General features: G+C 54.9%; 2 protein-coding genes across 2 annotated transcripts; one reads left to right on the top strand and one right to left on the bottom strand.

Moving 5' to 3' along the window:
* Positions 1-775: 775 nt before the first annotated feature.
* On the top strand, positions 776-23,448 carry ARHGAP4 (Rho GTPase activating protein 4; the record flags this gene model as incomplete). The annotated part of the gene is made up of 22 exons (XM_081081420.1): positions 776-842; positions 5,740-5,947; positions 6,023-6,185; positions 6,881-6,943; positions 7,235-7,420; positions 8,026-8,154; positions 8,237-8,458; positions 15,461-15,562; positions 16,433-16,624; positions 16,716-16,800; positions 17,066-17,093; positions 17,347-17,449; positions 18,856-18,916; positions 18,992-19,069; positions 19,157-19,291; positions 19,398-19,503; positions 19,598-19,831; positions 19,926-19,999; positions 20,083-20,266; positions 20,933-21,022; positions 21,354-21,447; positions 22,812-23,448. The coding sequence occupies 22 exons, from the start codon at positions 776-778 to the stop codon at positions 23,049-23,051; spliced, it is 2,844 nt and encodes a 947-aa protein (XP_080937546.1). The 3' UTR covers positions 23,052-23,448.
* Positions 23,449-23,771: 323 nt separating this feature from the next.
* AVPR2 (arginine vasopressin receptor 2) lies at positions 23,772-26,502 on the bottom strand. Its single transcript, XM_081081434.1, has 4 exons — positions 26,165-26,502; positions 25,590-25,633; positions 24,406-25,269; positions 23,772-24,236 (listed from the first exon to the last, which is right to left on the bottom strand). The coding sequence occupies exons 2-4, from the start codon at positions 25,612-25,614 to the stop codon at positions 24,031-24,033; spliced, it is 1,095 nt and encodes a 364-aa protein (XP_080937560.1). The 5' UTR covers positions 25,615-25,633; positions 26,165-26,502; the 3' UTR covers positions 23,772-24,030.
* Positions 26,503-26,791: the final 289 nt, after the last annotated feature.

Below are 26,791 nucleotides of genomic sequence, written 5' to 3'. Positions count from 1 at the left end.
ACCCCCACCCCCAAACCTAGGACAGGACAGGTGCAAGCTGCAGGGGAAAGGAGACAGAGTCTCTTCCGGCAGCAGGAAGTGGTAACCACCTATGGGGAAACAAGACTTGTTCCTCCCTTATGGGGTGGAGCAAAAGGGGAACCTTAGCTGAGCCCTGCTGTCCCCCTCAGAGGGGGGCTGGAGGGAACAACGGCTGAGGTTCTATCCTCTGGTGCTGACCTTCCTTCCCAGCCCACCCTGGGAACGTTGCACCCGGTTCTCCAGGCTCCTTGCACTTATCCCTTAGGGCTGTGACTTGGGAAGGGTGGGCTCCATCTTAAAACCCTAAGGTTCTGGGGGAAGCTGGTGACTCAAGGAAGTCCAGGGCCTGGAGCAGCTCCTAGCATCGAGGGCCAGCGGCCATGCTGTGAAGAGTGCTGTATGGCAGTGGTGGCCCGGCAGCCTTTTAGAGGTGGCAGATCAGCAGCCAGAGGGTGCCAGCTTGCTGGGCACTTTGGGGCTCTCACACTGGCCCTGGCTGCTTGGCAGGAGAGCTCTGGGCACAGGGCGGCCCAGGTGTGGTCTAGTGCCCAGTGGGAGGGGTGGCAAGGCCCCAGCTCAGTGGGACCCCTTCCCCCAGGCATCCTTCGAGGGCATTGCCAGGCTGGGGGTCGCCCCGCCCCGGGGCTGCGCTGGGGGCGGAGCTGGGCGGGGCTGGTGCAGGGTGCTGGCTGCGGAGCCCCAGGAACCCTGTGTAGTAGCAGCAGGGCTCGACGGCGCCGCTGCCCGGGCTGCCATGGCCGCGCACGGGAAGCTGCGCCGGGAGCGGGGGCTACAGGCCGAGTATGAGACGCAAATAAAAGGTGAGAGGGCGCTGGGCTCTTCCGGTCGGGTTCCCTGTGGGGACCCAAGGCTGTAGGGGAGCCCCAAAAGTCCCACTGCTGGCCCAGGGCCCAGTATCCTCCTCCAGTGACCTCAGGGGATGTTGAAGGAGGGAGCCTGAGCCCCCTGACCGTCACCCCTTCCTTCCCCTTCCACCCCCTTTTCCTCCTCCATCACTCCCTTTCTTTGGTTTCTGCCCTCTTGAGTTCTCCCTGCACTTCACCCAAGGAGAAGAGAATGGGGCCTCTGGGTGCACCAAGGTGACCCCCCAGAAAATGGCATTCTAGCCAGAATGAAATCGAACACTTTGTCTTTGCTGAGGGGGGCCGGTAAGGAAGTCCGAGTGCCTAGGTGGATGTATTAGTGATGGCTTTGTCCTTAAACCACTTCAGTCCCTGTCGTCCAGCCCCTTTGCCTTCCCTTGGGCACTGAGGTGGCTCAGAGCTAGGGCCACTGTCTCTGGATCAAGCGGGCACAGTGAGTCTTGTCCTGAGAGATTCATCAGGGCCAGCCTCACAGCCTTCTGAAGAGTAGACCTCTTTGGGCGCCGATAAACACGCTGTGCAAATCACATGCAAATCAGCTTTGCAAATTCTTAGTCGACAACTTCTGTGGTTTTATTTAGGGGTTTTATTTAGGGTGTGGTGACTCCTGCAAAGGGAAGAGGGTAACATCCAAAAGCACCGGCAGTTTGGGGGTCATGACATTTCTCAGTGTCTTTAGTTGTGCGACCCCCAGATATCATTCTCCATCGCTCTGTTTGCCGATGGAAGAAAATGAAGCTCAGAGGAGCCGTGACTTGCACGCAGTCACACGGCACTACAGCTCCTAGGAGGTCCAATGAAATGACCCCTGAAGTTTCTTCCAACACAGAGATGCAGGTTGCAACATAATTATCAATGCAAGCAATTGATACTAAAATATGCCCGAGTCCTCCCCACCGAGTCCTCCCCACCTTAGAGAGGCGGCCTTCCACCCAGAGCCAGCGTGAGGCAATGGTGAGGGTGAGCCAGCTCGCCTAGCCTCACCTTCATCATTTTGAAGATGAAGGGAAGGCTTCTCATCTTGCTTCCTCAAAATGCCACGAGGTGGGCTGAAGGACTTTGGAAACTCTTCAGTCAGCAAATATGGGTCAGTTAATTGACACGGAAAAATTGGGAGTTTGAGTGAGGCTGTCTTTCAGATGTTCCTTATCTGCTCTGGCCCTCCGATGATTTTAGCTTCTGTTCCCTGCCCCCCACCCCCATCACCGACAAAAGAAACTTCCTACCAGGCTAGAAAACAGGATCACTGTTTTGGCACCCTAAATTCTGACAGGTCAGCAGAGTCGTGGTCGGGAGGCCATCTTCTCTTCTGCTTTGCTTGTCAGCAGAAGTGAGACCTAGGCCTTGCTCACAGGAAGTGCTGGTGGGGCCCAAGCACAGTGGATTCCATCCTTCCTTATGACAGATGTTTTCTATGCATCTGTTCTGTTTCTTTTGCTGAGTAAAAGAGAACCAGTCGCTTCCGTCCTTCCAGCTCAGAGACATCTAGTAAATAAGGCATCACACAATTTTTTTATTATTTTTTTAAAATATATTTTATTGATTTTTTACAGAGAGGAAGGGCGAAGAGAGAGAGTTAGAAACATCGATGAGAGAGAAACATCGATCAGCTGCCTCCTGCACACTCCCCACTGGGGATGTGCCCACAACCAAGGTACATGGCCTCACATAATTTTTAAAAAATATATTTTATTGATTTTTTACAGAGAGGAAGGGCGAAGAGAGAGAGTTAGAAACATCGATCAGCTGCCTCCTGCACACTCCCCACTGGGGATGTGCCCTCAACCAAGGCACATGCCCCTGACCGAATCAAACCTGGTACCCTTCAGTCCGCAGGCTGACGCTCCATCCACTGAGCCAAACTGGCCTGGGCAATTATTTTTATTTTAAAATATTTTCATTTCAGAGAGGGGGAGAGAGAGAGAGAGAGAGAGAGAGAAACACCAATGATGAGAGAGAATCATTAATTGGTTGCCTCCTGCACACCCCACACTGGGGATCAAGCCTGCAACCCGGGCATGTGCCCTGACCAGGAATTGAATCGTGACCTCCTGGTTCATAGGTTGATGCTCAACCATTGAGCAACACTGGATGGGTGACATCACACAGTTTTAATTATGAATCTGACCACTATAAAGGGAAAGCCCGGATGTCTAGAAAGGGGGTGGGAAGAGGGCCAGTCCTAGTTTGGGGAGAGGTCAGGGAAGGGTTCTCTGATGCATGCATCTGAGCTGAGATCTGAGAGGTGGACAGAGATATAGCCTCGAGGCTGGGACCAGGCACCAGGTCTTGGTCCTTAGAGAGCGCTCATTCCCAAGTCTCCTCCTTGACACCAGCCAGTGTGCATGTCTGGATCCTGATCCAGGCAAGGCTGCCCTGAAGAATAAATGAAACAGTGTGGCAGACTGGTCCATTCAGAACTGTCATTGTCCCCAGGGAGCTGTTGCTCTGGGAAGGCGGGGCAGATGCCAGAGGAAGGTGAGGTGAGCTTTGAGGTCTCAGACGTTTCTCGCAATGAAATGAAATTTACTTTTATTCACAAATGTTACCCCGAATCAATGAAGGCACTCCACCTGGCCTGTGGAGCCGAGAGTCAGCCACTGGAGCCCGGCCTCAGATGATAGAAAGACCCTCTCTTGCTTGCCTCTGCCCTGGTCTGCATTGATTTCACTGTCAGGAAGTTGACCCTCACCCCCAACCCCTGCCTTCCCCAGGCTTCCATTTACCCAGCTTGACCCCTCGGTGGAAAAAAGAGCACCTTTTCACTAATTTTATTTTATTTTTTTTTAATTATATTTTTTATTGATTTCAGAGAGGAAGGGAGAGGGAGAGAGAGAGGTAGAAACATCAGTGATGAGAGAGAATCATTGATTGGCTGCCTCCTGCACGCCCCACACTGGGGATCGAGCCCGCAACCCGGGCATGTGCCCTGATCAGGAATTGAACCGGGACCTCCTGGTTCATAGGTTGACACAACCTCTGAGCCATGCTGGCCGGGCATCTTTTCAGTAATTTTAGTGAAAGTGTGCGGACTGTGGCCCCTGTGCCCATCACTGAGCCAATGGTGGGGGTGAAGGGGTCGAGGGACTAGTTATGCATGCAGCCACATCTGGGGCACCTGCAGTCAGGGAGAGGGACCCAGGGGCTGGGAATAGGAAGGGGTGTTCCACAAAGGGGGATCAGAGTTGGAGATGGGGGTGCCCAGCAGGCAGGACCCACTGAGGCTGCTCCACACGCCACACCCCTGGGAAGTCACTGGCGGCACAGAAATCCAAATGGTACCGGGACTGAACTGTTCACAGTGGGGTCCTCTCAGAGAACCAGCCCAGTCCTGCACTTCACCAATCCTCGCGGGTTGGCTCCCTGGACCGAGCCCTTATTGTCTTTTGCCTGGACTGGTGCAGTAGCGGCCAACTCGGCTGGGCGCTTCCCTGTGGCATTTGACCTCTTCCTGGGCTCCCCACGGCAGCCCAAGGGGGCTGTGGCTGCCCTTGCCCTTGGCCTCAGCCGCGAGTCCCCTGGCCTAGGCTCCCCGTGCCCCCACTGGCCTCTCAGACTCCCTCACTTCCCCTGGCACCGCTGACCAGCCACACTGGCTCCAACCACCTTCACTGTTCCCTCTGCCTGACTGCTCTTCCCCCGGTTGTCCCCACGGCTCCTCCCTTGCTTCCTTTAGTTCTCGGCTCCAGTGTCACTTGTTCCTGACCACCCTCCTCTAAAAGAATCCTTCCCGGCCTCCTGCTCTGGTCTGTTCACTAGCTGTCTGTTCCCCATTCCCATCTCAGCTCCATGAGGGCAGGTGCTCGGTCAGCCCTCTCTGCGGCCAGAACGCGCCTGGCGCAAACTGGGTATGTAGTCAACTTTCTGCGGAATGAAGAAAGCAGTTAATGTCCCTCCCGAGGCACATGGACAGAGATTAGTAAGTGGGTGACCTGGTTGCCAGAAGCCAGGACAGTGACTTATTTACCCATGAGCCCCAGTTCCCACCTGGGCACGCGGTGGGTGGCAAAAGTGTTTGCAGCCGTTGCTTCAGCTCGTCATTCAGGCGGTTCTTGGCTGTAGGTCTGTGTGGGGAAAGCAGCGTTGCTTAATCAAGCCAGTGATAAGGTGTCAAAAGCCAGCAGAGTGGGGGCCCCGGGTGTGGCTCTGTCTGCAGGGAGGTGGGACTGGGGGTGTCCTGGGGTGGGTGATCAGGAGTGGGAACTGGGAACAGAAGACAGGTCAGCTTCTTCACTCCCTTCACTTGTCAGTTCTGACCAGCACCCCCCCCCCCCCCCCCCCCGGCTGTTGGCCTTGGCCGTGAGGCTGCCTTGGCCACAAGTTCACTGCAGATTTGGCAGAGCGCCACAGCCACCATGCTGTGCAGCCCCGTGTGTCTGCTTTTGTAGGGAGGTTGTTTTGCCTGGGGTCCTGGGCATCTAAGGGGCAGGAAGTGGCAGGGGAAGCAATTCTGGGGCTTTCCAGAAACCGGGGCGTTACGGGAAGCCTAAGTGAATGGCGCCTGGCTGGGACAGGGCAAGATGGAGCTAGGGCAGCTTTGTGTTCTCACCATCACATCTGGCTCCTGGATCTGCCATGTTCCCTCTCACCCCTGGCCCTTTGCATGGCTCTCCCCTCTCCCTGAAATAGCCTTCCTGTTCCTCTTCAACCAGTTGGGCCTGGCTGGTTCCCTTTAGCCTCCCTTCAGGACTGATCTGAGCCCAGCTGGACGTCTGAACCTGGAACTTCTCCCTGGGGGCCTCCTTCTTCCCCTCCTGCCCCAACCATCACCCTCAGGGCAGACAGGCAGACAGGACAGCCTGCTGCCCAGGCCTGAGCCACTGTTTCCCCACAGAGATGCGCTCGCAGCTGAGTGAGCAATTGCGCTGCCTGGAGCTGCAAGGGGAGCTGCGGCGGGAGCTGCTGCAGGAGCTGTCGGAGTTCATGCGGCGCAGGGCCGAGGTGGAGCTAGAGTACTCCCGGGGCCTGGACAAGCTGGCCGAGCGCTTCTCCAGCCGAGGAGGCCGCCTGGGGGGCAGCAGCCGCGAGTATCAAAGCTTCCGGTAGGTCCTGATTGGCAGGATGGCCGTGCCCGGGCTCAAGCCCTGCCCCCAGTCTGAGTGCCCCTCTGTCCCCAGGAAGGAGCCGACCCTCCTCTCATCCTTGCACTGCTGGGCCGTGTTGCTGCAGCAGACTCGGCAGCAGAGCCGGGACAGCGCGGCCCTCAGCGAGGTGCTGGCCGGGCCACTGGTCCAGCGCTTGAGTCACATTGCGGAGGATGTGGGGCGCATAGTCAAGAAGGTAAGGCCCATGCCCTGGCTGGTTTTGCTCAGTGGATAGAGCATCTGCGTTCGGACGAAGGGTTCAAGGGCACATGCCCAGGTTGTGGGTTCGATCTCCACTGGGGGGTGTGCAGGAGGCAGCCGATCTCTGATTCTGTCTCATCATTGATGTTTCTATCTCTCCCTCTTCTTTCCTCTCTGAAATCAATAAAAATATAAAAATTAATTAATTAATTTTTTTTAAAAAAGAAAGAAGGTAAGGCCCTACCTGGCCGGCGTGGCTCAATGGTTGAGTGTCGACCTATGAACCAGGAGGTCACGGTTTGATTCCCTGTCAGGGCACGTGCCTGGGTTGCAGGCTCGATCCCAGTGTGGGGCGTGCAGGAGGCAGCCGATCAGTGATTCTCATCATTGATGTTTCTCTCGCACTCTCCCTCTCCCTTCCTCTCTGAAATCAATACAAATACATTTTTTTTAAAAAAGAAGGTAAGGCCCTGGCCCTGGGTCTAGGAGGTGTGAATGGCCTCAGGGTCTATCAAGGGCAGCCTGTGGGTACGCAATACAGAGGCATCAGGGCTGGGAGGGCTAAGGGACCAAATGGGTGTCAGGCTGGGGGGAGCCTTGAGTGCCCAGCTGAGGTGCGGTGACCATCCCAGGACAGCGGTGGGTGCCGCACTGGGGCAGTGATTCTGTCGCTTTTCCCCTCCTCCCCAGAGTAAGGATCTGGAGCAGCAGCTGCAGGAAGAGCTCCTGGAGGTGGTGTCCGAGCTTCAGACGGTGAGGATGCCAATCAGAGGGAGGCTCTCCTATTACATCCCCACCCCCACCCCCACCCCCGCCCCCCGCCGGCCCAAGGAGGCGGATCGGGTGTCCAGGAGAGCCCTACGTTTCAAGGACTGCAAGCATGGCCCTTCTCCCTGCTCTGGGCACAGGCTGGGTGGGCTAGGAGCTCATATGGGATTGCCTTACTCTCAGGTCTGAGTCACTGAGCGTTTGGGAGGAGGACGGGGAGGGCAGGCTGTGGCCTTGGCCTTCAGCAGGGCTGCCTGGCCTTGGGCCCCCGTACAGGCCAAGAAGACATACCAGGTGTATCACACGGAGAGCATGAATGCCGAGGCCAAGCTCCGGGAAGCTGAGCGGCAGGAGGAGAAGCGGGCTGGCCGCAGTGCTGCTCCTGCCACGGCCACCACTCCCACGGAGGCAGGGCCCCTGCGCAAGACCTCTGTCAAGAAGGGATCACGAGTGGTAGAAAAGGTGGGCCTGGAGGCCATGGGTCAGTTTCAAGGCTATGGCTCCTGGCCTTTGTCCCTTTGAGCCCCTGGCCCTGACCGGGGCCTGCTAGAAGGTGGTGGGGGGAAGGCAGGGCTGCGGAGGGGAGAGCCACAGACCTCTGGCAGGGCTGTAAGAGGAGGGCCTGGGCTGTCTGCCCCCCAGCTCATCAGGGGCGAAGAGAACTCTGGTGCTTCCAAGCCCAGGGGCCTTTCCACTCACCCTCCCTGCCTCCTGCAGTGCCGTGAGGTTTCAGAGGCGCAAGGAGACACGGAGAGTGGGTGCTGGGGTGATGTGCAGGGATAAGGAGCATTTGAAGAGAGGATGGAGAGGTTGAGGGTGGCAGGAATATCAGAATGTAGAGGCACCAAGCTGGGAAGAGCTGAGGTGGAGCTGGGGTTGCCAGCCCGAGGCTGCAGGGTTTGTGCACAGTCAGGAGGGGTGGCTGAGCATGTCGGGGTTTCTGGCCATGCTGTTGAGGGGCCTGTGGGACTTCGGCTGTAGCTGTCCACGTGGAGAGGGTAGGGAGGGGGAAAGTGTGGGTGATGGCTGGGTAGATGACCCTGCTGTACTTGCGTGGTCCTGAGCAGCGTCAGGCCAAGTTCTTGGAGCACAAACTGAAGTGCACGAAGGCGCGCAACGAGTACCTGCTCAGCCTGGCCAGTGTCAACGCCGCAGTCAGCAACTACTACTTGTATGACGTCTTGGACCTCATGGACGTGAGTGCAAGGTGGACAGGCGCGGGAGCTGGTGCCCAGTGCCCTGGGGCCCGCCCGAGCCGTGTCCTTGCTTTCTCCCCAGTGCTGTGACACAGGGTTCCACTTGGCCCTGGGGCAGGTGCTCCGGAGTTACACGGCTGCCGAGAGCCGCACCCAAGCCTCCCAGATGCAGGGCCTGGGCAGCCTGGAGGAGGCGGTGGAGGCCCTAGATCCTCCAGGGGACAAGGCCAAGGTGCTGGAGGTGCACTCGGTCGCCTTCTGCCCCCCGCAGCGTTTTGACTACCAGCCCCATGAGGGGGATGAGGTGAGAGTCACTGCCCCTGCCCCTTAACGCCCCAAGCATCGACGCCAAGGGCTTTGCGTTCTCTGCCCTTCAGGTAAGTCAATGAATTTCACCTTGCTAAGGGGTTGAAACTCGAATGTAGCTTATTTCTCGGACCCTCAGTCAATGGCCTTGAGGCAAATGACGTCTCCACGCTTGCATTTGAAGCAAACAAATTTCTGTGGCTCATTGCACTTCACTCAGCGAATGAGCACCCACCTACCCCAACGGCAAACACAGCAAAAATATCACCAGTGTTGACACCAGGTGGTAGGTGGGCTTATGGCTATCCATATAGTCTTCTTCCAATTGTTCTGTATGTTTTAGACATTTCATAACAGACTTGGAGGGAAATAAACCATACAAGCAGTAAAATATAGCTAGGCATTGTTTTTTTAAATATGTTTTTATTGATTTCAGAGAGGAAGGGAGAGGGAGAGAGAGATAGAACCATCAATGATGAGAGAGAATCATTGATCGGCTGCCCCCTGCATGCCCTCCTCACTGGGGATGGAGCCCGAAACCTGGGCATGTGCCCTGACTGGGAATGGAACCTGGGACCCTTCAGTCCGCAGGCCGACGGTCTATCCACTGAGCCAAACCAGCTAGGGCTAGGCATGGAGCCCAGTGTGGGGTGTGCAGGGGGATGGAGCCCACAATCCAGGCATGTGCCTTCACCTGGAATCAAACCGTGACCTCCTGGTTCATAGGCCAACGTTCAACCACTGAGCCACGCCACCAGGCAGTAAACATCTTTTTACTTGTCTCTGCACTATTTTTTTCCTTTACCAGTTTATCCTAACGGGCATTGCGCATGGACTGGGATTGCATGGAGCATTCAGTTATTTTATCTGTCTTTTGACCAAAATAATGGTTGAAAAAGTCAAAGATGCCGGGCCGGCATGGCTCAGTGGTTGAGCAGCAACCTATGAACCAGGAGGTCACGGTTCAATTCCCGGTCAGGGCCCATGCCCAGGTTGCAGGCTTGATCCCCAGTGTGGGGCGTGCGGGAGGCAGCTGATTAGTGATTCTCTCTCATCATTGATGTTTCTCTCTCCCTCTCCTTTGCTCTCTCTGAAATCATTAAAAGTACATTTAAAAAAAAAGAAAGAAAAAGTCAAAGGTTATTCCAGGCTTCCAGTGGCATACAGCCATTCTTGACCTCACCCTTTCTGTTCTTGATTCCTACTCCCCCAAAATAGCCACTTCCCCGTCTTCTAGCTGCTGCTTCTGGACCTTCCGTCTGCGTGTTCAGATCATGCAGCGGCTGCTAGTTGCTTTTCAACTTTCCATAGGCTCCGCTGACTTCCTTCCATGCATGACCAGGGCTCAGCCCCACCATATCCCTGTAATAGTCCTCTCACCTTGTCCACCGTGCCATGCAATCTCTGCGCTCGCTCTTATTTTTACTTTTTAAAATATATTTCTATTGATTTCAGGGAGAGGAAGGTAGGGGGAGAGAGACAGAACCATCAGTGATGATAGAGAATCATTGATCGGCTGCCTCCTGCATGCCTGAAACTAACATAAAAATAATATTGACTGTCCACTGTAATTGAAAAATAATATAAAATGAGACTTATTATAATTAAATGTTGGACCTCATGGGTTAATTCTCTAATTTCCTTATCTATGTTCTTTCCTATTTCCACATCTCTATGCCTTTTAATTCTGCTTTCTGAGAGATTTCTTCAACGACCTCTTCCAACCCCTTGTTGAATTTTTTAAAAAGTGTACTTTCATACTTTTGTTTCTAAGAGTTCTGTTTTGTTTTCCAAATTCCTGTTTAAAATAATCCTTTGTTCTTGTTTCACGAATACAGTATCTTCTCAGATCTTTCTGCAGTGTTTATTTTTGTTTGCTTGACAATTTTCTCTGTTCCTTGCATTTTCTTCCAGTATTTTTTTAAAAATATATTTTATTGATTTTTTTACAGAGAGGAAGGGAGAAGGATAGAGAGTCAGAAACATAAATGACAGAAACATCGATGAGCTGCCTCCTGCACACCCCCCACTGGGGATGTGCCCACAACCAAGGCACATGCCCTTGACTGGAATCGATCCCGGGACCCCCCAGTCCGCGGGCCGGCACTCCATCCACTGAGCCAAACTGGCCAGAGCTTCTTCCAGTATTTTTAAAAATTTGTTTTAAAAAACAAATTGATCTGTCTTCCATTTTAGAGTTCCCCTGAAATGGCTGACTTGGCTATCAGTTCATATTTAAGAGGAGGCACAGAAAGGGGAATTAAATACATGATGTGGTCCAGCTGCCGTGGCTCAGTGGTTGAGCGTCCACCTATGACCCAGGAGGTCACGGTTCGATTCCCGATCAGGGCACATGCCCGGGTTGTGGGCTCTATGCCCAGTTCGGGGGGGAGGGGCCATGAAGGGGGCAGCCAATCTATGATTCTCTCTCATTATTACTGTTTCTATCCCTCTCTCCTTCTCCTTTCCTCTTTGAAATCAATTTTTAAAAATGTGATGTGTGTGAGCAGAGCTGGTCAACAGTGCCCTTCCCCACAGGGTGGCTGGGCAGGGACTCACATCAATGCAGTGAGGGAGACCCACACCTTGGGGAACCGAGAAGGTGCATCTCAGTAAAAGGGTGCTAGGAAAAACCAGGACTTGGCGTAGAATGGGGGGAGGGGAGTTGGGAGAGAGGCTTGACTCTGGCTTGGATGTTGACAGGAAGCAGAGGTAACTCTGAGTGTGTGTCTTAATAAGTCTTATCTAGCCCTAGCCGGTTCGATTCAGTAGATAAAACGTTGGCCCTTGGACCGAAGGGTTGTGGGTTCGATTCCGGTCAAGGGCACGTACCTTGGTTGCAGGCTCCGGGTGGGGCATGTGTGGGAAGCAACCAACTGATGTGTCTCTCTCACATTGATGTTTCTCTCTGTGTCTCTCCCTCTCCCTTCCACTCTTTAAAAAAATCAACAGAAAAATATCCTTAGGTGAGATTAACAACAACAAAAAAAGTCTTACCTGGAAGTCAGGGTGAGCGATAAAGGGAGGCTAAAGCTGTCTTCGGTGAGGAAGCAGCAGTCACTCAGGAGCTGGGACAGAGGAAAGTTTGCTTATATTTGTGGCTTGGACAGCATTTTTGTTTGTGCGCAGACATGATTACAAGGTGGTCATGCTTTTGTCTTCACCCCTCATGGTCACAGAGGGGCCTTGTCTGATGCTGATGCTCTCTGACATTCCGTATGGTCAGTGGGACAGCACCAAGACCCAGCTGTGAGTGCCCGGCCAGCTCCAGATGGCGGCGGCTGCCTTGCTCTTCCTCATCAGTAGGGAATTTCGTCACCTTCAGCTGTGACTGGTGTCCCTGAGTCCAGCATTCCTCTGATTTATCCTTTCCCGAGAGTAAATCTCTAGCTTTCTGCTAATAGTGTGGGTTTTGAGAGGGTGGGTCTTCTAACCTCAGTGCTCCCTATGGCCTTGATAGTCTTTTAAAAAGTATTTATTTGTTGCCGAAACCGGTTTGGCTCAGTGGATAGAGCGTCGGCCTGCGGACTGAAGGGTCCCAGGTTCGATTCCGGTCAAGGGCATGTACCTGGGCTGCGGGCATATCCCCAGTGGGAGATGTGCAGGAGGCAGCTGATCGATGTTTCATCGATGTTTCTAACTCTCTATCTCTCTCCCTTCCTCTCTGTAAAAAATCAATAAAATATATTTAAAAAAAAATTTAAAAAAAGTATTTATTTGTTAAATTTATTGGGGTGACATTGGTCAATATGAACGAATAGGTTTCAGGTGTGGGTTTCTATGTTACAAGATCTGTATATTGCACCATGTGCCCACCACCCAAAGTCAAACCTTCTCCTGTCACCTTATATTAGGACCCCCGTCTCCCCCCACCCCCTTCCCTCTGGCAACCACCACACTGCTGTTTGTGTTCACCAGTTTCAGTTTTATACCCCACATATGAGTGAAATCATATGGTTCTTAGCTTTTTCTGACTGACTTATTTCACTTAGCATAATGTTCTCAAGGTCCATCCCTGTTGTTGCAAATGGCGCTCTTTCATCCTTTTTATGGCTGAGCAGTATTCAGATGTGTATATGACCCTAACCGGTTTGGCTCAGTGGATAGAGCATCAGCCTGCGGACTGAAAGGTCCCAGGTTCGATTCCGGTCAAGGGCATATACCTTGGTTGTGGTCACATCCCCAGTTGGGGGTGTGCAGGAGGCAGCTGATCGATGTTTCTCTCTCATCGATGTTTCTAACTCTCTATCCCTCTCCCTTCCTCTCTGTAAAAAAATCAATAAAATATATTTTTTTAAAAATTGTGTATATGTACCACAACTTCTTTATCCAGTCCTCTATCGAGGGACACTTTGGTTGTCTCCATGTCTTGGCCACTGTGAATAATGCTGCAGTGAACATAGGGGTGTATATATCTTTGCAAATACATGATTTCGAGTTTTTGGGGTCTATCCCCAGGAGAGGGATTGCTGGGTCATATGGTAGCTCTATTCTTAATTGTTTGAGGAATCACCAGACTGCTTTCCATAGTGGTTGTACCAGTCTACCTTCCCACCAGCAGTGGATGAGGGTTCCCTTTTTTCTACAGCCTCTCCAACACATCATTGCTTGTCTTGTTGATAATGACCACTCTAACAGGTGGGAGGTGGTAGCTCATTATAGTTTTGATTTGCATTTCCCTGATTGCCTGTGAGGTTGAGCATCTTTTCATATATCTATTGGCTGTTTGTATGTCTTCTTGGGAGAGGTCTATTTTCAGGTCCTCTGCCCACTTTTTGATTGAGTTGTTTGTTTATTTGGTGTTGAGTTTAATGAGTCCTTTATATATTTTGGAAACGAAACCTTTGTTGGAGCTACTGTTTACAAATATCATCTCCCATCTTGTTGGCTGCCTCTTTGTTTTGTTGTCTGTTTTTCTTGCTGTGCAGAAGCTTTTCAGTTTGATATAATCCCATTCATTTATTTTTGCCTTTACTTCCCTTGGAGTCAAGTTCATAAAATGTTCTCTACAACCAAGATTCATAAGTTTGGTATCTATATTTTCTTTTATGTAACATTGTTTCAGATATTATATTTAGGTCTTTGGTCCATTTTGAATTAATTTTTGACCATGGGGACAAACTGTAATCCAGTTTCATTCATTTGCATGTGGCTTCCCAGTTTTTCTAGCACCATTTATTGAAGAGACTACCTTTACTCCATTGTGTGTTTCTGGCTCCTTTGTTGAAAATTATGTCCATATACATGTGGTTTTAAAAAAATACATATTTTTTATTGATTTCAGAGAGAAAGGGAGAGGGAGACAGAAACACCAATGATGAGAGAATCATTGATCAGCTGCCTGCACGCCCCACACTGGGGATCACACCCACAACCCAGGCATGGGCCCTGACGGGGAATCAAACCATGACCTCTGGGTTCTTAGGTCGATGCTCAACCATTGAGCCATGCCAGTAGGGCATACACGTGGTTTTACAGCTTGGCTCTCTATCCTGTTCCATTGATCTGTGTGTCTTTTTTCTGCCAGTACCATGCTGTTTTGATTATCATAGCTGTGTAGGATAATTTGAAGACTGGTAGCGTGATATCTCTAGCTTTGTTGTTTTTTCTCAGGATTGCTTTGGCTATTCTGGGTCCTTTGTTGTTCCATACAGATCTGATGCTTTCTCATTCTATTTCTTTAAAAAATGACATTGGGATTTTTGATGGGGATTGCATTAAATCTGTGTATTGCTTTGGGTAGTATAGCCATTTTAACTATGTTGATTCTTCCAATCCATGAGCATGGAATATTTTTCCATTTTGTTATATCTTTTTTGATCTCTTTTAATAAAGCTTTGTAATTTTCAGTATATAGGTCTTTCATGTTCTTTGTTAAGTTTTTTTCCTGGGTATTTTATTCTTTTGGTTGCAATTGCAAAATAAATTGTTTTTGGGGGGTTATTTTTTGTGTTTTTTTCCTAAATATATGTCTTATTGATTTCAGAGAGGAAGGGAGAAGGATAGAGAGATAAAAACATCAGTGATGAGAGAGAACCATTGATTGGCTGCCCCCTGCATGAGCCTGCAACCCAGGCATGTGCCTTTGACCAGAATCGAACCCAGGACCCTTCAGTCCGCAGGCTAACGCTCTATCCACTGAGCCAAACCGGCTAGGGCAGGAATTGTTTTCTTTTTCTTCATTTCTTTTTCTGAAATTTTGTTGTTAGTATACAGGAAGGCGATGGATTTTTGCATATTGATTCTGTATCCTGCAACTTGACTGTATTTGTTTATTGTTTCTAATAGTTTTTTTTGGTGGAGATTATTTTTTATCATTGTGGTAAAATATACATAAGATATACCATTTTTGAAGTGTACGGTTCAGTGGCATTAAGCACATGAACCACGACCACCATCCACCTCCAGGACTTTTTCATCTTCCCAAATTGAAACTCTGTTCCCATTAGACACTTAACCCTGCATTCCCCTCCCCCAGCCCCTGGCACCCACTAATCTCCTTTCTGTCTCTATGGAGTTGCTTCTTCTGGACATTTTATGTAAATAGACTCAGGGAATATACGGCCTTTGTGTCTGGCTTCTTTCACTCAATAGAATGTCTTCAAGGTTCACCCACCTCGTAGCAGGGATCAGCCGGGACTTCATTCATTTTCGTGCCTGAATAACATTCTATTTAGCGTGGATGCGCCACACTTGCTGATCCATTCATCAGCCGTTGGGCACTGGGGTTGCTGCTGCCTTTGGGCTGTTATGAGTGTGCAGCCATGAGCATCCATGCGCAAGTCTGGGCATGCTCCTTTCTCTTGGGGCGGCGCCCTTGCTATTGTTCGGATGCAGATGTACAAAGCGTCAAGGCCTGCTGGTCCTGTACATGAGGCAGTGGAATGTGCTCAGTTCCCTCGTGCCCCGCAGACCTCAGTGCCCGCCCCTGCCCCCACTCCCACGTCTGAGCTCTCTGCCTTCAGGCTCGGCCTCAGTTCCCTGACGCTGCCCTTTGCAGGTGGCTGAGATCCAGGTGGAGGTGGAGCTGCGGGACGAGATTCTGCCCAGAGCCCAGAATATCCAGAGCCGCCTGGACCGACAAACCATAGAGACGGAGGAGGTATGAGTGGCCCGGCCTGGCGTGGGGGATAGGGACTTGGAGACACGGAACCAGATGGCCATAACCTCCCTTCCTCTTCTGGATTCTTTTTAAAAAAATGTTTGTTTTTTTTTAAATATATTTTACTGATTTTTTTACAGAGAGGAAGGGAGAGGGATAGAGAGTTAGAAACATCGATGAGAGAGAAACATCCACCAGCTGCCTCCTGCACACTCCCTACTGGGAATGTGCCCGCAACCCAGGTACATGCCCTTGACCGGAATCAAATCCGGGATCCTTCAGTCCTCAGGCTGACGCTCCATCCACTGAGCCACACCGGTTTCGGCTAAAAAAATATGTTTTATAGCCCTAGTTGGTTTGGCTCAGTGGATAGAACGTCGGCCTGTGGACCAAAGTGTCTCAGGTTTGATTCCAGTCAAGGGCATGTACCTTGGTTGCGGGCACATCCCCGGCCTCGGTCAGGGCTTGTGCAGGAGGCAACCAATCGATGTTTTCCTCTCACATTGATGTTTCTCTCTGTCTTTCCCTTTCTTTTCCACTCTCTCTAAAAATCAGTGGAAAAATATCCTCGGGTGAGGATTAAAAAATACATACATATATATTTTTTAAATTGATTTCAGAGAGAAGAAGGGAGAGGGAGAGAGGGTTAGAAACATCAATGATGAGTGAGAATCATTGATCGGCTGCCTCCTGCACACCCCACACAAGGGATCAAGCCCACAACCCAGGCATGTGCCCTGACCAGGAATTGAACCATCACCTCCTGGTTCATAAGTCGATGCTCAACCACTGAGCCACACTGGCTGGGCCAGAGTTGGATTCTTGTCCCTTGCCTGTCCCCCATTTCTTCCTGCCCTGTCTCCTCCCCAGGTGAACAAGACGCTGAAGGCCACACTGCAGGCCCTGCTGGAAGTGGTGGCATTGGAAGATGGGGACATGCTTGACTCCTTCCAGGCCTGTCCCTCCACTGAGTCCCTCAAGTCCACCAGCTCGGACCCAGGTGCTCGGCAGGCGGGCCGGAGGCGGGGCCAACAGCAGGAGACCGAGACCTTCTACATCACGGTGGGAAGAGCCGGGCTGGGGGGCAGGGGTGGGGTACAGGGAGGGCCCAGAGCTGGGACTAAAACTGCAGGTTCTTTTGGGGGCTTCCCAGAAACTCCAGGAGTACCTGAGTGGGCGGAGCATCCTTGCCAAGCTGCAGGCCAAGCACGAGAAACTGCAGGAGGCCATTCAGCGAGGTGGGCCCCATTCCCGGCCCCATTAGTCTCTTTCACGCCACCCCCAGGGCCAGGAGCAGCACCTGCCCTTGGCTCCCCGCCCACCCATGCTCCTCTCTGCCCAGAGAGGTTGCTTGACGTGAAGGAAATAATCCAGCCAGGTTCCTGGCCTCTATTGCACCCTTGGCCCTGCTACTGCCCTTGGCCTTCAGGCCACACCTTCCTCTCTGCAGTGCCTTGAGGACCTCCTGGCCCGAGAGGCACACCAACACTTTCTGTTCCCCAGGTGACAAGGAGGAGCAGGAGGCACCTTGGTGAGTGCTTCATGAGGGGCTGGTTGGTTTCAAGGAGCTGGGGTTCTGCAGGGGTCAAGCTGTGATGGCCCCACCTCCCTTGACCTTGGGGCACAGCTCTGCTGCGCATTCCTCTGTGGCCTCAATTTCCCACTTTGCCCAGGGGGTTCTGGAATAACTCCCACGCTCCAGGGCCCTGCTTCATTGGGCTGGGGGGTGGGGCATCCTATTCTCCATGCCCGAAACCCTCAGAGCCAGCTCCCATTCATCACAGCGCCCAGTACACACAGAGAAAATTCCAGAAGAGCCGCCACCCCCGCCCCAGCTCCCAGTATCATCATAAACTCTTCGGGGGAGACATGGAGAAGTTTATCCAGGTACTTGCTTTGCCTCACGCTCCAACTAAATGCAGGCCCTTGCCCAGCCAGTGTGGCTCAGTGGTTGAGTGTTGACCTATGAACCAGGAGATCACGGTTCGATTCCCAGTCAGGGCACATGCCTGGGTTGTGGGCTCAATCCCTAGTATGGGGCATGCAGGAGGCAACTGATCAGTGATTCTCCCTCATTATTGATGTTTCTGCCTCTCCCTTCCTCTTTGAAATCAATAAAAATATGTGTAAAAATAAATAAATGCAGGCCTGCATTCTGGTCTCTCTCTGGCCCTGGGCCACTTCTGTGGCCTGGCTGCCTATGACCCCAGTGTCCTTTGTTGCCACATACTTGTCAGCCCACCTTCCTGGGTGGGCCTTTACGGGGCCTCCACTGGTGGAGGGGACCGTCCTTAGCTAGTAACACGCATCCACAGAAAGCCTCCGGCAGCGGCTATTATTTTTCATGCTGTGATTATGTATGTAAACATTCCAAATAGAGTCGACAGACTATTTAAACGAACAAATTCAAGTTTTGCAATGCTACTTGATTAGAGGTCAACATACAGAATTGGATTACATTTTCACGCGCCAGCAATAGTTAGCAAGGAAAATGTAAGGCTCTCCCCAAAATGGCACCTGGGACATCAGACACCTGGGAGCCGATCTTGCATGCAGCTTGCCAGGCCCTGTGGCCAGCAACCATAATACATTGTTAAGAGAAGACAAGTTGGCCCTAGCCGATTTGGCTCAGTGGATAGAGCATTGGCCTGCGGACCAAAGGGTCCCAGGTTTGATTCCGGTCAAGGGCACATACCTTGGTTGCAGGCTCCTCCCTGGCCCGGGCTCTTGGTTGGGGCACGTGCAGGAGGCAGCCAATCGATGTGTTTCTCTCACATCGATGTTTCTCTCTGTCTTGCCTTCTCTCTCCCACTCTCCCTAAAAATCAATGACCCTGCCCGCCGCACACAGAGCACAGACTAGTCAAAGATAGATACTAAAGTAATAGGTTATGTAAGTTATGCATTCTAAATTGGGTATTTGTAAATAGCGCCAGGTAGGCCTTCTACCAGTAGTACTCCAAGAGTTACGGCAGCAAAGGGATTTAGAAAGAACATTTTTTTTGCACAGTTAATTTACCATGTCAAATTGTTGTAAATGGTAATGTATACAGATTTTCTGTTCCAACATTCCATTGTAAACTTCTTGTTAAGACTGTTAAGTTTTTATTGCTTTCGTATGGAATGCAATTGCAAAACTAAAAAGAACCTTTAACTGGAAAAAAAAAATCAATGGAAAAATATCCTCGGGTGAGGATTAACAACAACAACCAAACAACAACAACAACAAAAAATGAGAGAACAAGGTGGGATGTGCCGTGTCCAGAGAGATGTGAACACCCTCTCTATCCCCAGAGCTCAGGCCAGCCCGTGCCCCTGGTGGTGGAGAGCTGTGTCCGCTTCATTAACCTCAACGGTAAGCCTGGCACCTGGCACCCATCTGGGGGGTGGGGGAGGCCTCGGTGCCCACCAGCCCTTTGTTCTCCCACAGGCCTGCAGCACGAGGGCATCTTCCGGGTGTCGGGGGCCCAGCTGCGCATCTCAGAGATCCGTGATGCTTTTGAGAGAGGTGGGGACAGGAAGCGTGGGGTGGGGTAGGGTGGGAGGCTGGCCAGACCGGCTGTGCTCAGCCTCCTGCACCCTGTGTTGTCCTCAGGGGAGGACCCCCTGGTGGAAGGCTGCTCGGCCTGCGACCTGGACTCGGTGGCAGGGGTCCTGAAGCTCTACTTTCGGAGCCTGGAGCCCCCGCTCTTCCCCCCGGACCTATTCCTGGAGCTTCTGGCTTCTGCGGGTGAGGCCAGGGCCCGAGGCCGGCAGGGTGGGCAGGGCTGGTCCCCAGTGGCCCGTGGCCGCACTCACGGGCTTCTCTCTTCTCGGGGTCGTGGCCTCGATCACAGAGCTGGAGGCCATGGAGGAGCGGGTGGAGCTGGTGAGCCGCCTTCTGACACAGCTGCCGGGCCCAGTGCTGGTGGTGCTGCGCTACCTCTTCACCTTCCTCAGCCAGTGAGTGCTTCTCGGGGGGCCAGGGGAGCTGCCCAGGGGGTGCAGGGGACACGGGGCAGGGAGTTCCCTGCTTGTGACCCGCATGTGCCCCCAGCCTGGCCCAGTATAGTGATGAGAACATGATGGACCCTTACAACCTGGCCGTGTGCTTTGGGCCGACGCTGCTGCCCGTGCCCCCTGGGCAGGACCCCGTGGCCTTGCAGGGCCAGGTGAACCAGCTGGTGCAGACGCTCATTGTGCAGCCCGCACGGGTTTTCCCACCCCTCACCCTGCTGCCGGGCCCTGTCTATGAGAAGTGCATGGCACCGCCTTCCGCCAGCTGCCTGGGGTATGCTCTTTGTGTTGCTGGGGGATGGGGTTTGGGGGGCGGTCCAGTGGAACCCCCTAAATGCTCATCGTCCTTGCTCTACTCTGGGCCTCAGGGACACCCAGGTGGAGGGACTGGCAGGCGAGAACGAGCCGGAGCTGGAAGCTGGGACCCCAGCCCAGGAGGATGGTGAGGGTATCTGGAAGGAGGATCCCACCCTGGCCCTGCCCTGGGTGCCCCCCCACCCCACTCAGACCCCTTCTTCTCCCCAGTCCTAGAGGGCGTCGTGGAGGCGGTGGCCTGCTTTTCCTACACGGGCCGCACAGCCAAGGAGCTGACCTTTCAGCGTGGGGACGTGCTGCGGCTGCACGAGCGGGCCTCGGACGACTGGTGGCGGGGCGAGTATGCTGGCACCTGTGGGCTCATTCCGCACAAGTACATCACGCTGCCTGAGGGGTAAGTGAGTGCCCCATGCTGTCCGGAGACTCTCCACAGCTGCCCTTCCCCCAGGTACTGGCCCTTTTCTACCCCAAGTCTCAGAGTCTGGAGGCTTTTTTTTTTTTTAACTTTTTAAAAATATATTTTATTGATTTTTTACAGAGAGGAAGGGAGAGAGATAGAGAGAGTTAGAAACATCGATGAGAGAGAAACATCTATCAGCCGCCTCCTGCACACCCCCCACTGGGGATGTGCCCACAACCAAGGTATATGCCCTTGACCGGAATCAAACCTGGGACCTTTCAGTCCGCAGACTGACGCTCTATCCACTGAGCCAAACCGGTTAGGGCTGGAGGCTTTTTTTAAAAAAATATTTTTAAAAATTGATTTCAGAGAGGAAGGAAGAGGGAGAGAGAGATAGAAACATCAATAATGAGAGAGAATCATTGATCGGCTGCCTCCTGCACACCCCACACTGGGGATCAAGCTCACAACCTGGGCATGTGTCCTGACTGGAAATTGAACCATGACCTCATGGTTCATAGGTCAGTGCTCAACCACTGAGCCATGCTGGCTGGGCAGCCTGTAGGCTTTCTGTGTGCCCTTCTGAGCACTTCTTGCTGCCACTGAGGGCACAAAACCTGCTGGCCCCCAGCAACGTAAACGCCATCTTTCTGACCCCAGAGCAGAGAAGCACGCTGTGGGCCCGGAGCTGCAGGCTGGGGAGCTGCTGAGCAGTGCGGAGGGCCTCCCGGCTGTGGAGATCACCCAGCGGTGAGCAAGGGGAGTTTGGCCCCTCGGGAAGACCCTTCTGGTGGCCTCACTGCCCACCCCCCACCTGAGCACTGCTCTGGGGGCCAAGTCTGTCCCAGGCAGCAGGCAATGGGCCGGGCTGGAGGGGGATGGGGTCAGGTTTTGGGCACCTGGAGAGAAGCCCAGTGGGGGGAGAGTTGTCTGGGTGAGGGGATGCCACAGGAGGACAGAATGGACCCGCTGGGCCAGCCTCACTGTCTTTCTCTTGGCCACACCCTGGGATGGGAGGAGTCACTGGCAGGTTGTGGAGACTTCCCAGGGCCCCACCTGGCTCACTGTCTGCGCCCTGCAGGCCAGAACTATGTACCCCATCCGGGGGCTCTTTTGGGCACAGACGGCACTGTTTGGTCCCAACCTCCCCAGATCGACATGTGGAGATGGATAAGGTGAGTGGGGGACGGCTGAGCGGCAGGTGGGGGATATCTCTCTGGGTGGGGAGGGTGCCTTGCCTCCCCTTATGAACTAAATTCTTCCCTCCTGAGGGTTGAGTCTGTCCTTCCTGACCTCAGACAGGCTGGCTGAGCCCATCCCAGAGAGGGGCAGGCCAGTGAGGGGAAGGATGGGCCCAGGGGCAAGGACGGGACACAGAGGCTCATGCATTTGGGCTTCATGGTTCTTTTTAAAAAATATATTTTTATTGATTTCAGAGAGGAAAGGAGAGGGAGAGAGAAACATTAATGATGAGAGAGAATCATCGATCAGCTCCCTCCTGCACGCCCCCCACTGGGGATCGAGTCCGCAACCCAGGCATGTGCTATGACTGGGAATCCAACCGTGACCTCCTGGTTCATAGGCCGATGCTCAACCACTGAGCCACGCCGGCCGGGCCACCCTCTCCACATTTCTCATATGGTTGGTTCTTCAGTGGGAAGTGACGAGTGGTTTGGGAGAGGGGCTACCGGGCAGGCTTCAAGGCTGGAATCTAGAGCCAGGCTGGGTGGCAGGTGGTGACATGGCAGGAGCTTGGTGGGCCAGGGAGGACGAAAGGGACAGATGGCAAAGAGGTCGGAGGGGGTGGCAGGCTATGGAGCTGGGCAGGACAGTGGTTCTCTCAGGGGGCAAGAGGAGGTGCTGGGCATGGCCCTGGCAAGGGGTGCAGCCTGGTGAGCCCCGGCTTCCTGCTCTGTCCAGTGGACCCAGCGCACCCACCCGATGGGTGCTCACTGCTCCCAGCTGAGACAGGCCCTGAGATCAGACTGGGCCCAAGGAGAGAGCTTGAGAGTAGGCTGTGTCGGGTGTGGCCCAGTGGCCAGGCTGAGAGCCGGGGGACAGGGGGCTGAGTTGGACCACCAGGTGGTGAGGCGGGGCTGGGCAGCTGAGAGATTCCAGGGGAGGCCATCAGCAGGTGGGGCCCGGCGGGGTACAGCTGGATGCTGATTTGGGAGCTCCTGCATGCTGGGAGATCTCAGGCCGGGAGAGAGTGGGCATGAGAAGGAGAAGGGGGCAGTCAGGGCCCAGCCAGAGGCTCCCACACTCGAGGCTGGGTTGAAGATTGCTGTCCCCAAAGGAGGTGGTGACAGCCACACCAAAAGTGGCAGGAGGAAAACTGGGCAAGGGAGGAGGGACAGGTTGGTGGCAGATGACTTTGGTTTGGGAGTGGGGGTTCCGGTGGAGGCTTGGGCAGCAGGGGGTCGGAGGGCCTCACTCCTGTGGTCACCGTGTTGTCAACACACTGACCCGGGGGTGGGGGGAGTGGCAGGGCAGTGAGGGACACTCCTACCAGATGCCCTCCCTCTCACCTCTCTGCCAGGCTGTGGCGCAGACCATGGACTCCGTGTTTAAGGAGCTCTTGGGAAAGACTACTGTCCGCCAGGGCCTGGGGCCAGCATCCACCAACTCTCCCAGCCCCGGGCCCCGCAGCCCGAAGCTTCTAGGCCACAGCCGCCTGGGCAAGAACAAAGGCTTCTCCCGCAGCCCTGGGGCGCCGGCCTCACCCTCATCCTCATCGTCCCAACCCCCGGGCCTGGACTCACCCCTCAAGCCACACTGAGGTGCTGCTGGCTCCTCAGCAGACCCCGTCCCCCCTCACCCTAAGGGTTGCCAGCAAGACCCTCCTCCCTCCCCAGGCCCTTTGCTTCTCCCTGGCCCGGTCCAGCAAGCACGGAGCACCTGCTCTTGACCCTTTGCGGAAAGGACATGGCTGCCCAACCGAGCCCCTGCCTGCCCCAGCCCTGGCTTAGGCCCCTTTGGGAGGCAGCCAGCGGAGGCTGGGGGCGGTCCCTCCCCAGCTTGCCTGTGAGGGCTCATCAGTGGCTGTTGGGTGGTGGGTGCCCTTGCTCAGATGAGCAGGCCTGCCAGTGCCCAGGCCCTTCTCTGCTTCAACCGAGGGCACGAGACTGGCGGGGGTTGGCAGGCCTGGCAGCCATTCATAAAGACTTGAGCATTGACTCCCCTACGTGAGCCAGGTCTCTTGTTTTGGGGGACTGGGCACGTGGATACAGGGACAACCCCCTGTCACCCTCACTGCTTGAGGCCAGATGCCAGGGCGCTCAGCAAAAGCGGCAGGGTGGGCGGCTGGACCAGCTTCTGTTGGGAGGCGGAGGGCTCGGCACAGGGCTGTGTGGGCCGGGGGCTTGGACATTTGAAGGTTATCACATGCATCGTGAGCTCCACAGTCAGACGTGGGGGGGAGGGCAGGGGGGGTCTGAGGACGTCTTTCCATGCCACCTTCACACCCACTGTTAGCCGGATCCAAGGAGACACACTGGGTGGGAAATGAGCTGACACTTTTATTAGGGAGAGAGTGAGAGAGGAACTAGGGAGGTGAAGAAAGGAAGGTCTCCTGGCCTCACCCCCTTTCCCTCCTCCTGGGCTCCATGGACCCCCATCTCCCACGCTGTTGCCCTCTCTGTACCCCGCACCAAGGAGCTGACCTCCTGGGCCCCTCACAATCCGGAGCCAATTCCCAGCGCGCCCTCCTCTCCCAGTGAACCCAGGGGGCCTCTGGAAGGAAGGCGCCCCCTGGCTTCTCAGGAGGAAGTGTCCTTGGCCAGGAAGGAGCTGGCAGTGGTGCAGGACTCCTCTTGGGGCCCCAGGCTGGGCGGGGCGCGCCTCCGAGCGCAGCAGAGCAGGCTGCGCAGCTCTGAGGAGACGCTGCTGCTGAAGGAGGCATAGATCCAGGGGTTGGTACAGCTGTTGAGGCTGCCCAGCAGCATTAGCAGCACGAAGGGAGGCCCTGTGTGGGGGGAGGAGAAGGATTGGGGGCTGCAGGTACCCAGGCAGGGGTGCGACCCCATGTGCCTACTAGGGGCTAGTGAGCCCAAGGCTGGATGGGGGGGGCAGGTAGAGGTGCATATGCAGCCAAGCCCCAGCGCTTTCCATAGCCCTACCACAGCCACACCCACCTTCCGTCGGTGCCTTCGGGTCCCACGCCGCCCACAGTTGCACAAGGAAGAAGGGCGCCCAGCACAGCACGTAGACGATGACAATTACCAGCGTCATCCTCACGGTCTTGGCCATGGCTGCCGACACAGGGGCTCCCTCGCCAGAACTGGCTGTCCGACGTCCCCTGGCCCTCTCTGCTGGCCCTGGCACCAGGCTGGCATGAATCTCCCGGAAGATGAGCACCTGACAGGCAGCGATGCCCAGAGCAGGTGCCACAAACACCATTAAGGCAATCCAGGTGACATAGGCACGGAGGCCCCAGGGTTCGATAAAGAGGCCCCAGCACTCGAAGACCCCACTGTGGCCTTCCACTTCGCGCTGGGCAAAGATGAAGAGCTGGGGCAGGCTGAAAAGTAGTGAGAAAGCCCAGGCCAGCAGCACCGGCTGGTTCCAGTGAGCGCCTCCTCCATGGCGGTATGCCACCATGGGGTGGCAAATGGCACGGTGGCGGTCCAAAGTCATGGCCAGGATCATGTAGGAGGAGGCATACATGCCCACCATCTGCAGGTACTTGACAGCCCGGCACAGGGCATCAGGCCCTTGGAAGCGGTCGGTGGCATCCCAGGCCAGCTGGGGCAGCACTTGGAACAGAGCCACGACCAGGTCAGCCAGGCACAAGTGGCCGATGAAGACGTGCATAGGTGCCCAGCGGCCACGCCGGCCATGCCGCGCCAGGGCCCCCAGCACCAGGCTATTGCTCAGGGTCACGGCCACAAAGACTATGGAGAGCAGGGCCAGCTCCGCCTGGGCTAGCAGCTGGTTCCGGGTGTCCTCCTTGCTGCTGTTGCCAGGTGGGAGAGGCTGAGAGAGGGGTCGAGGCACAGCTGGGTAAGGACCGGGGAGGAGGGGGGGAGAGGAGAGGGCTAAGTTAGGGGAGTGTGCTCTGCAGGGGGATCAGAGACCGAAGGAGGTTCCACTGGACAAGTAGAGCCAGTGGCCTGGGTCTTCTGATGCCCCACCTGCAGGGCCCTCATCCTTCACCTCACATGCTAGGGAGGGAGGGGCAGCCCCAGCCCCCAGGGGCCCCTCCTGGAGAGAAGGGTGAAAGAGGTCCCTGAAACAGGGGCTTCTAGGCTTCCTCCAACCCCACTGCAGCCAAGCCCACAGTTGGGGGAGGGGAGGGGCCCAGGGGCTGGAACCTTACCAGAGACGGTGGGAGCCGTGAGCATGGTGGGGTGTCCTGAGTGCCTGGAGGAGACAGGGTGGCAAGCTCAACCTCCCCCCGCCCCCCCGCAAAGGGCCGGCCCCGCCGCCCAGGCTCTTTGGACAGAGGTCCTTAGGGTGGCATAGTGTCTGTGTGTGGGGCTGGGGTGGGGTGGGGGTACCAGCCTGTGCGTGCAACTGTGTGTTTTCCAGCGATTGGGCACTGGTGTGTGTGTGTGTGTGTGTGTGTGTGTGTGTGTGTGTGTGTGTTTTAGCGACCAGGAGCTGGGGGGACACCCTTAGCTGGGTCAAGGTTGGTGAGGTCTGGCCCCACCGAGCCAGGCATGGACCTTGGGGTCCTGCTGTCCTCCTCCTAGGACTGGGCAGGGGAAGATAGAGAGGGGGACAATGAAACAGATGGACAAACGGAGCTTAGGACCCACCTAGGCAGCCCACAGACCCGAGGCAAACATATAGAACCCCCTGTCCTAGCAGAGGCTCAGAGAGGCGCAGCGGGAGAGCTGGGGACTGGGTGGGAAGGGCCGGCGCGCCCCCGGGGCCCTTGCAGACCCTTACCTGGCTGGGCTCCTGGGGTCCTGAGAGGGTTCCTGGGAAGCTGGGCAGCAGCGGGCTCAAAGGTGTCCCAGGAGCTCAGATCTGCTCTCCATCGCCCGCCCCGCCCCAGCCCAGCGTCTGGGAGTGACCTGCCCAGGGGGGGACTTCCTCCCCTCCTCCCCCTCCGCCCTCCCTGGCCTCCTGCCTGTGGCACCGGGAAGGACTGCTTCCCTTCCCGCCCCCAGCCCCTCCCAGGTCTGTCCCCAGGATTCCATTCCTGAGGGCCCTGAGACTGGTCCCCAGCGTGGCCCAGCTGTGACCGCCAGGCCGGCTACTCGCTCCCCCTCTGCCCCTGCTGCCCCCACCCCCCACCCTGGGGCCCAGCTTACTAGAATGCTGGGTCTGGCAGGGCTCTGGGAGATCACTTAGTTCAGCGTCTCCATCCTAGACATGGGGAAACTGAGATCAGTGCTCAGGATCATACAGCTTTTCTGGGGTAAGCTTGACGCCTCTTTCCCAAGCCAGGCTCCTTCTGTCTTCGGGTCCCTCTTTCCCAAGCCAGGCTCCTTCTGTCTTCGGGTCCGTGTGAGGAAAGGGTGAGAGCTCAAGGAATCCCCACTAACACAGAGGGCCGGCCCCTCCCAGGCC

This window comes from Myotis nattereri, assembly GCF_964212035.1.
Source record: "Myotis nattereri genome assembly, chromosome: X".
Classification (NCBI taxonomy): Eukaryota; Metazoa; Chordata; class Mammalia; order Chiroptera; family Vespertilionidae; genus Myotis; species Myotis nattereri.
This window is presented reverse-complemented; position numbering and strand designations above follow the sequence as displayed.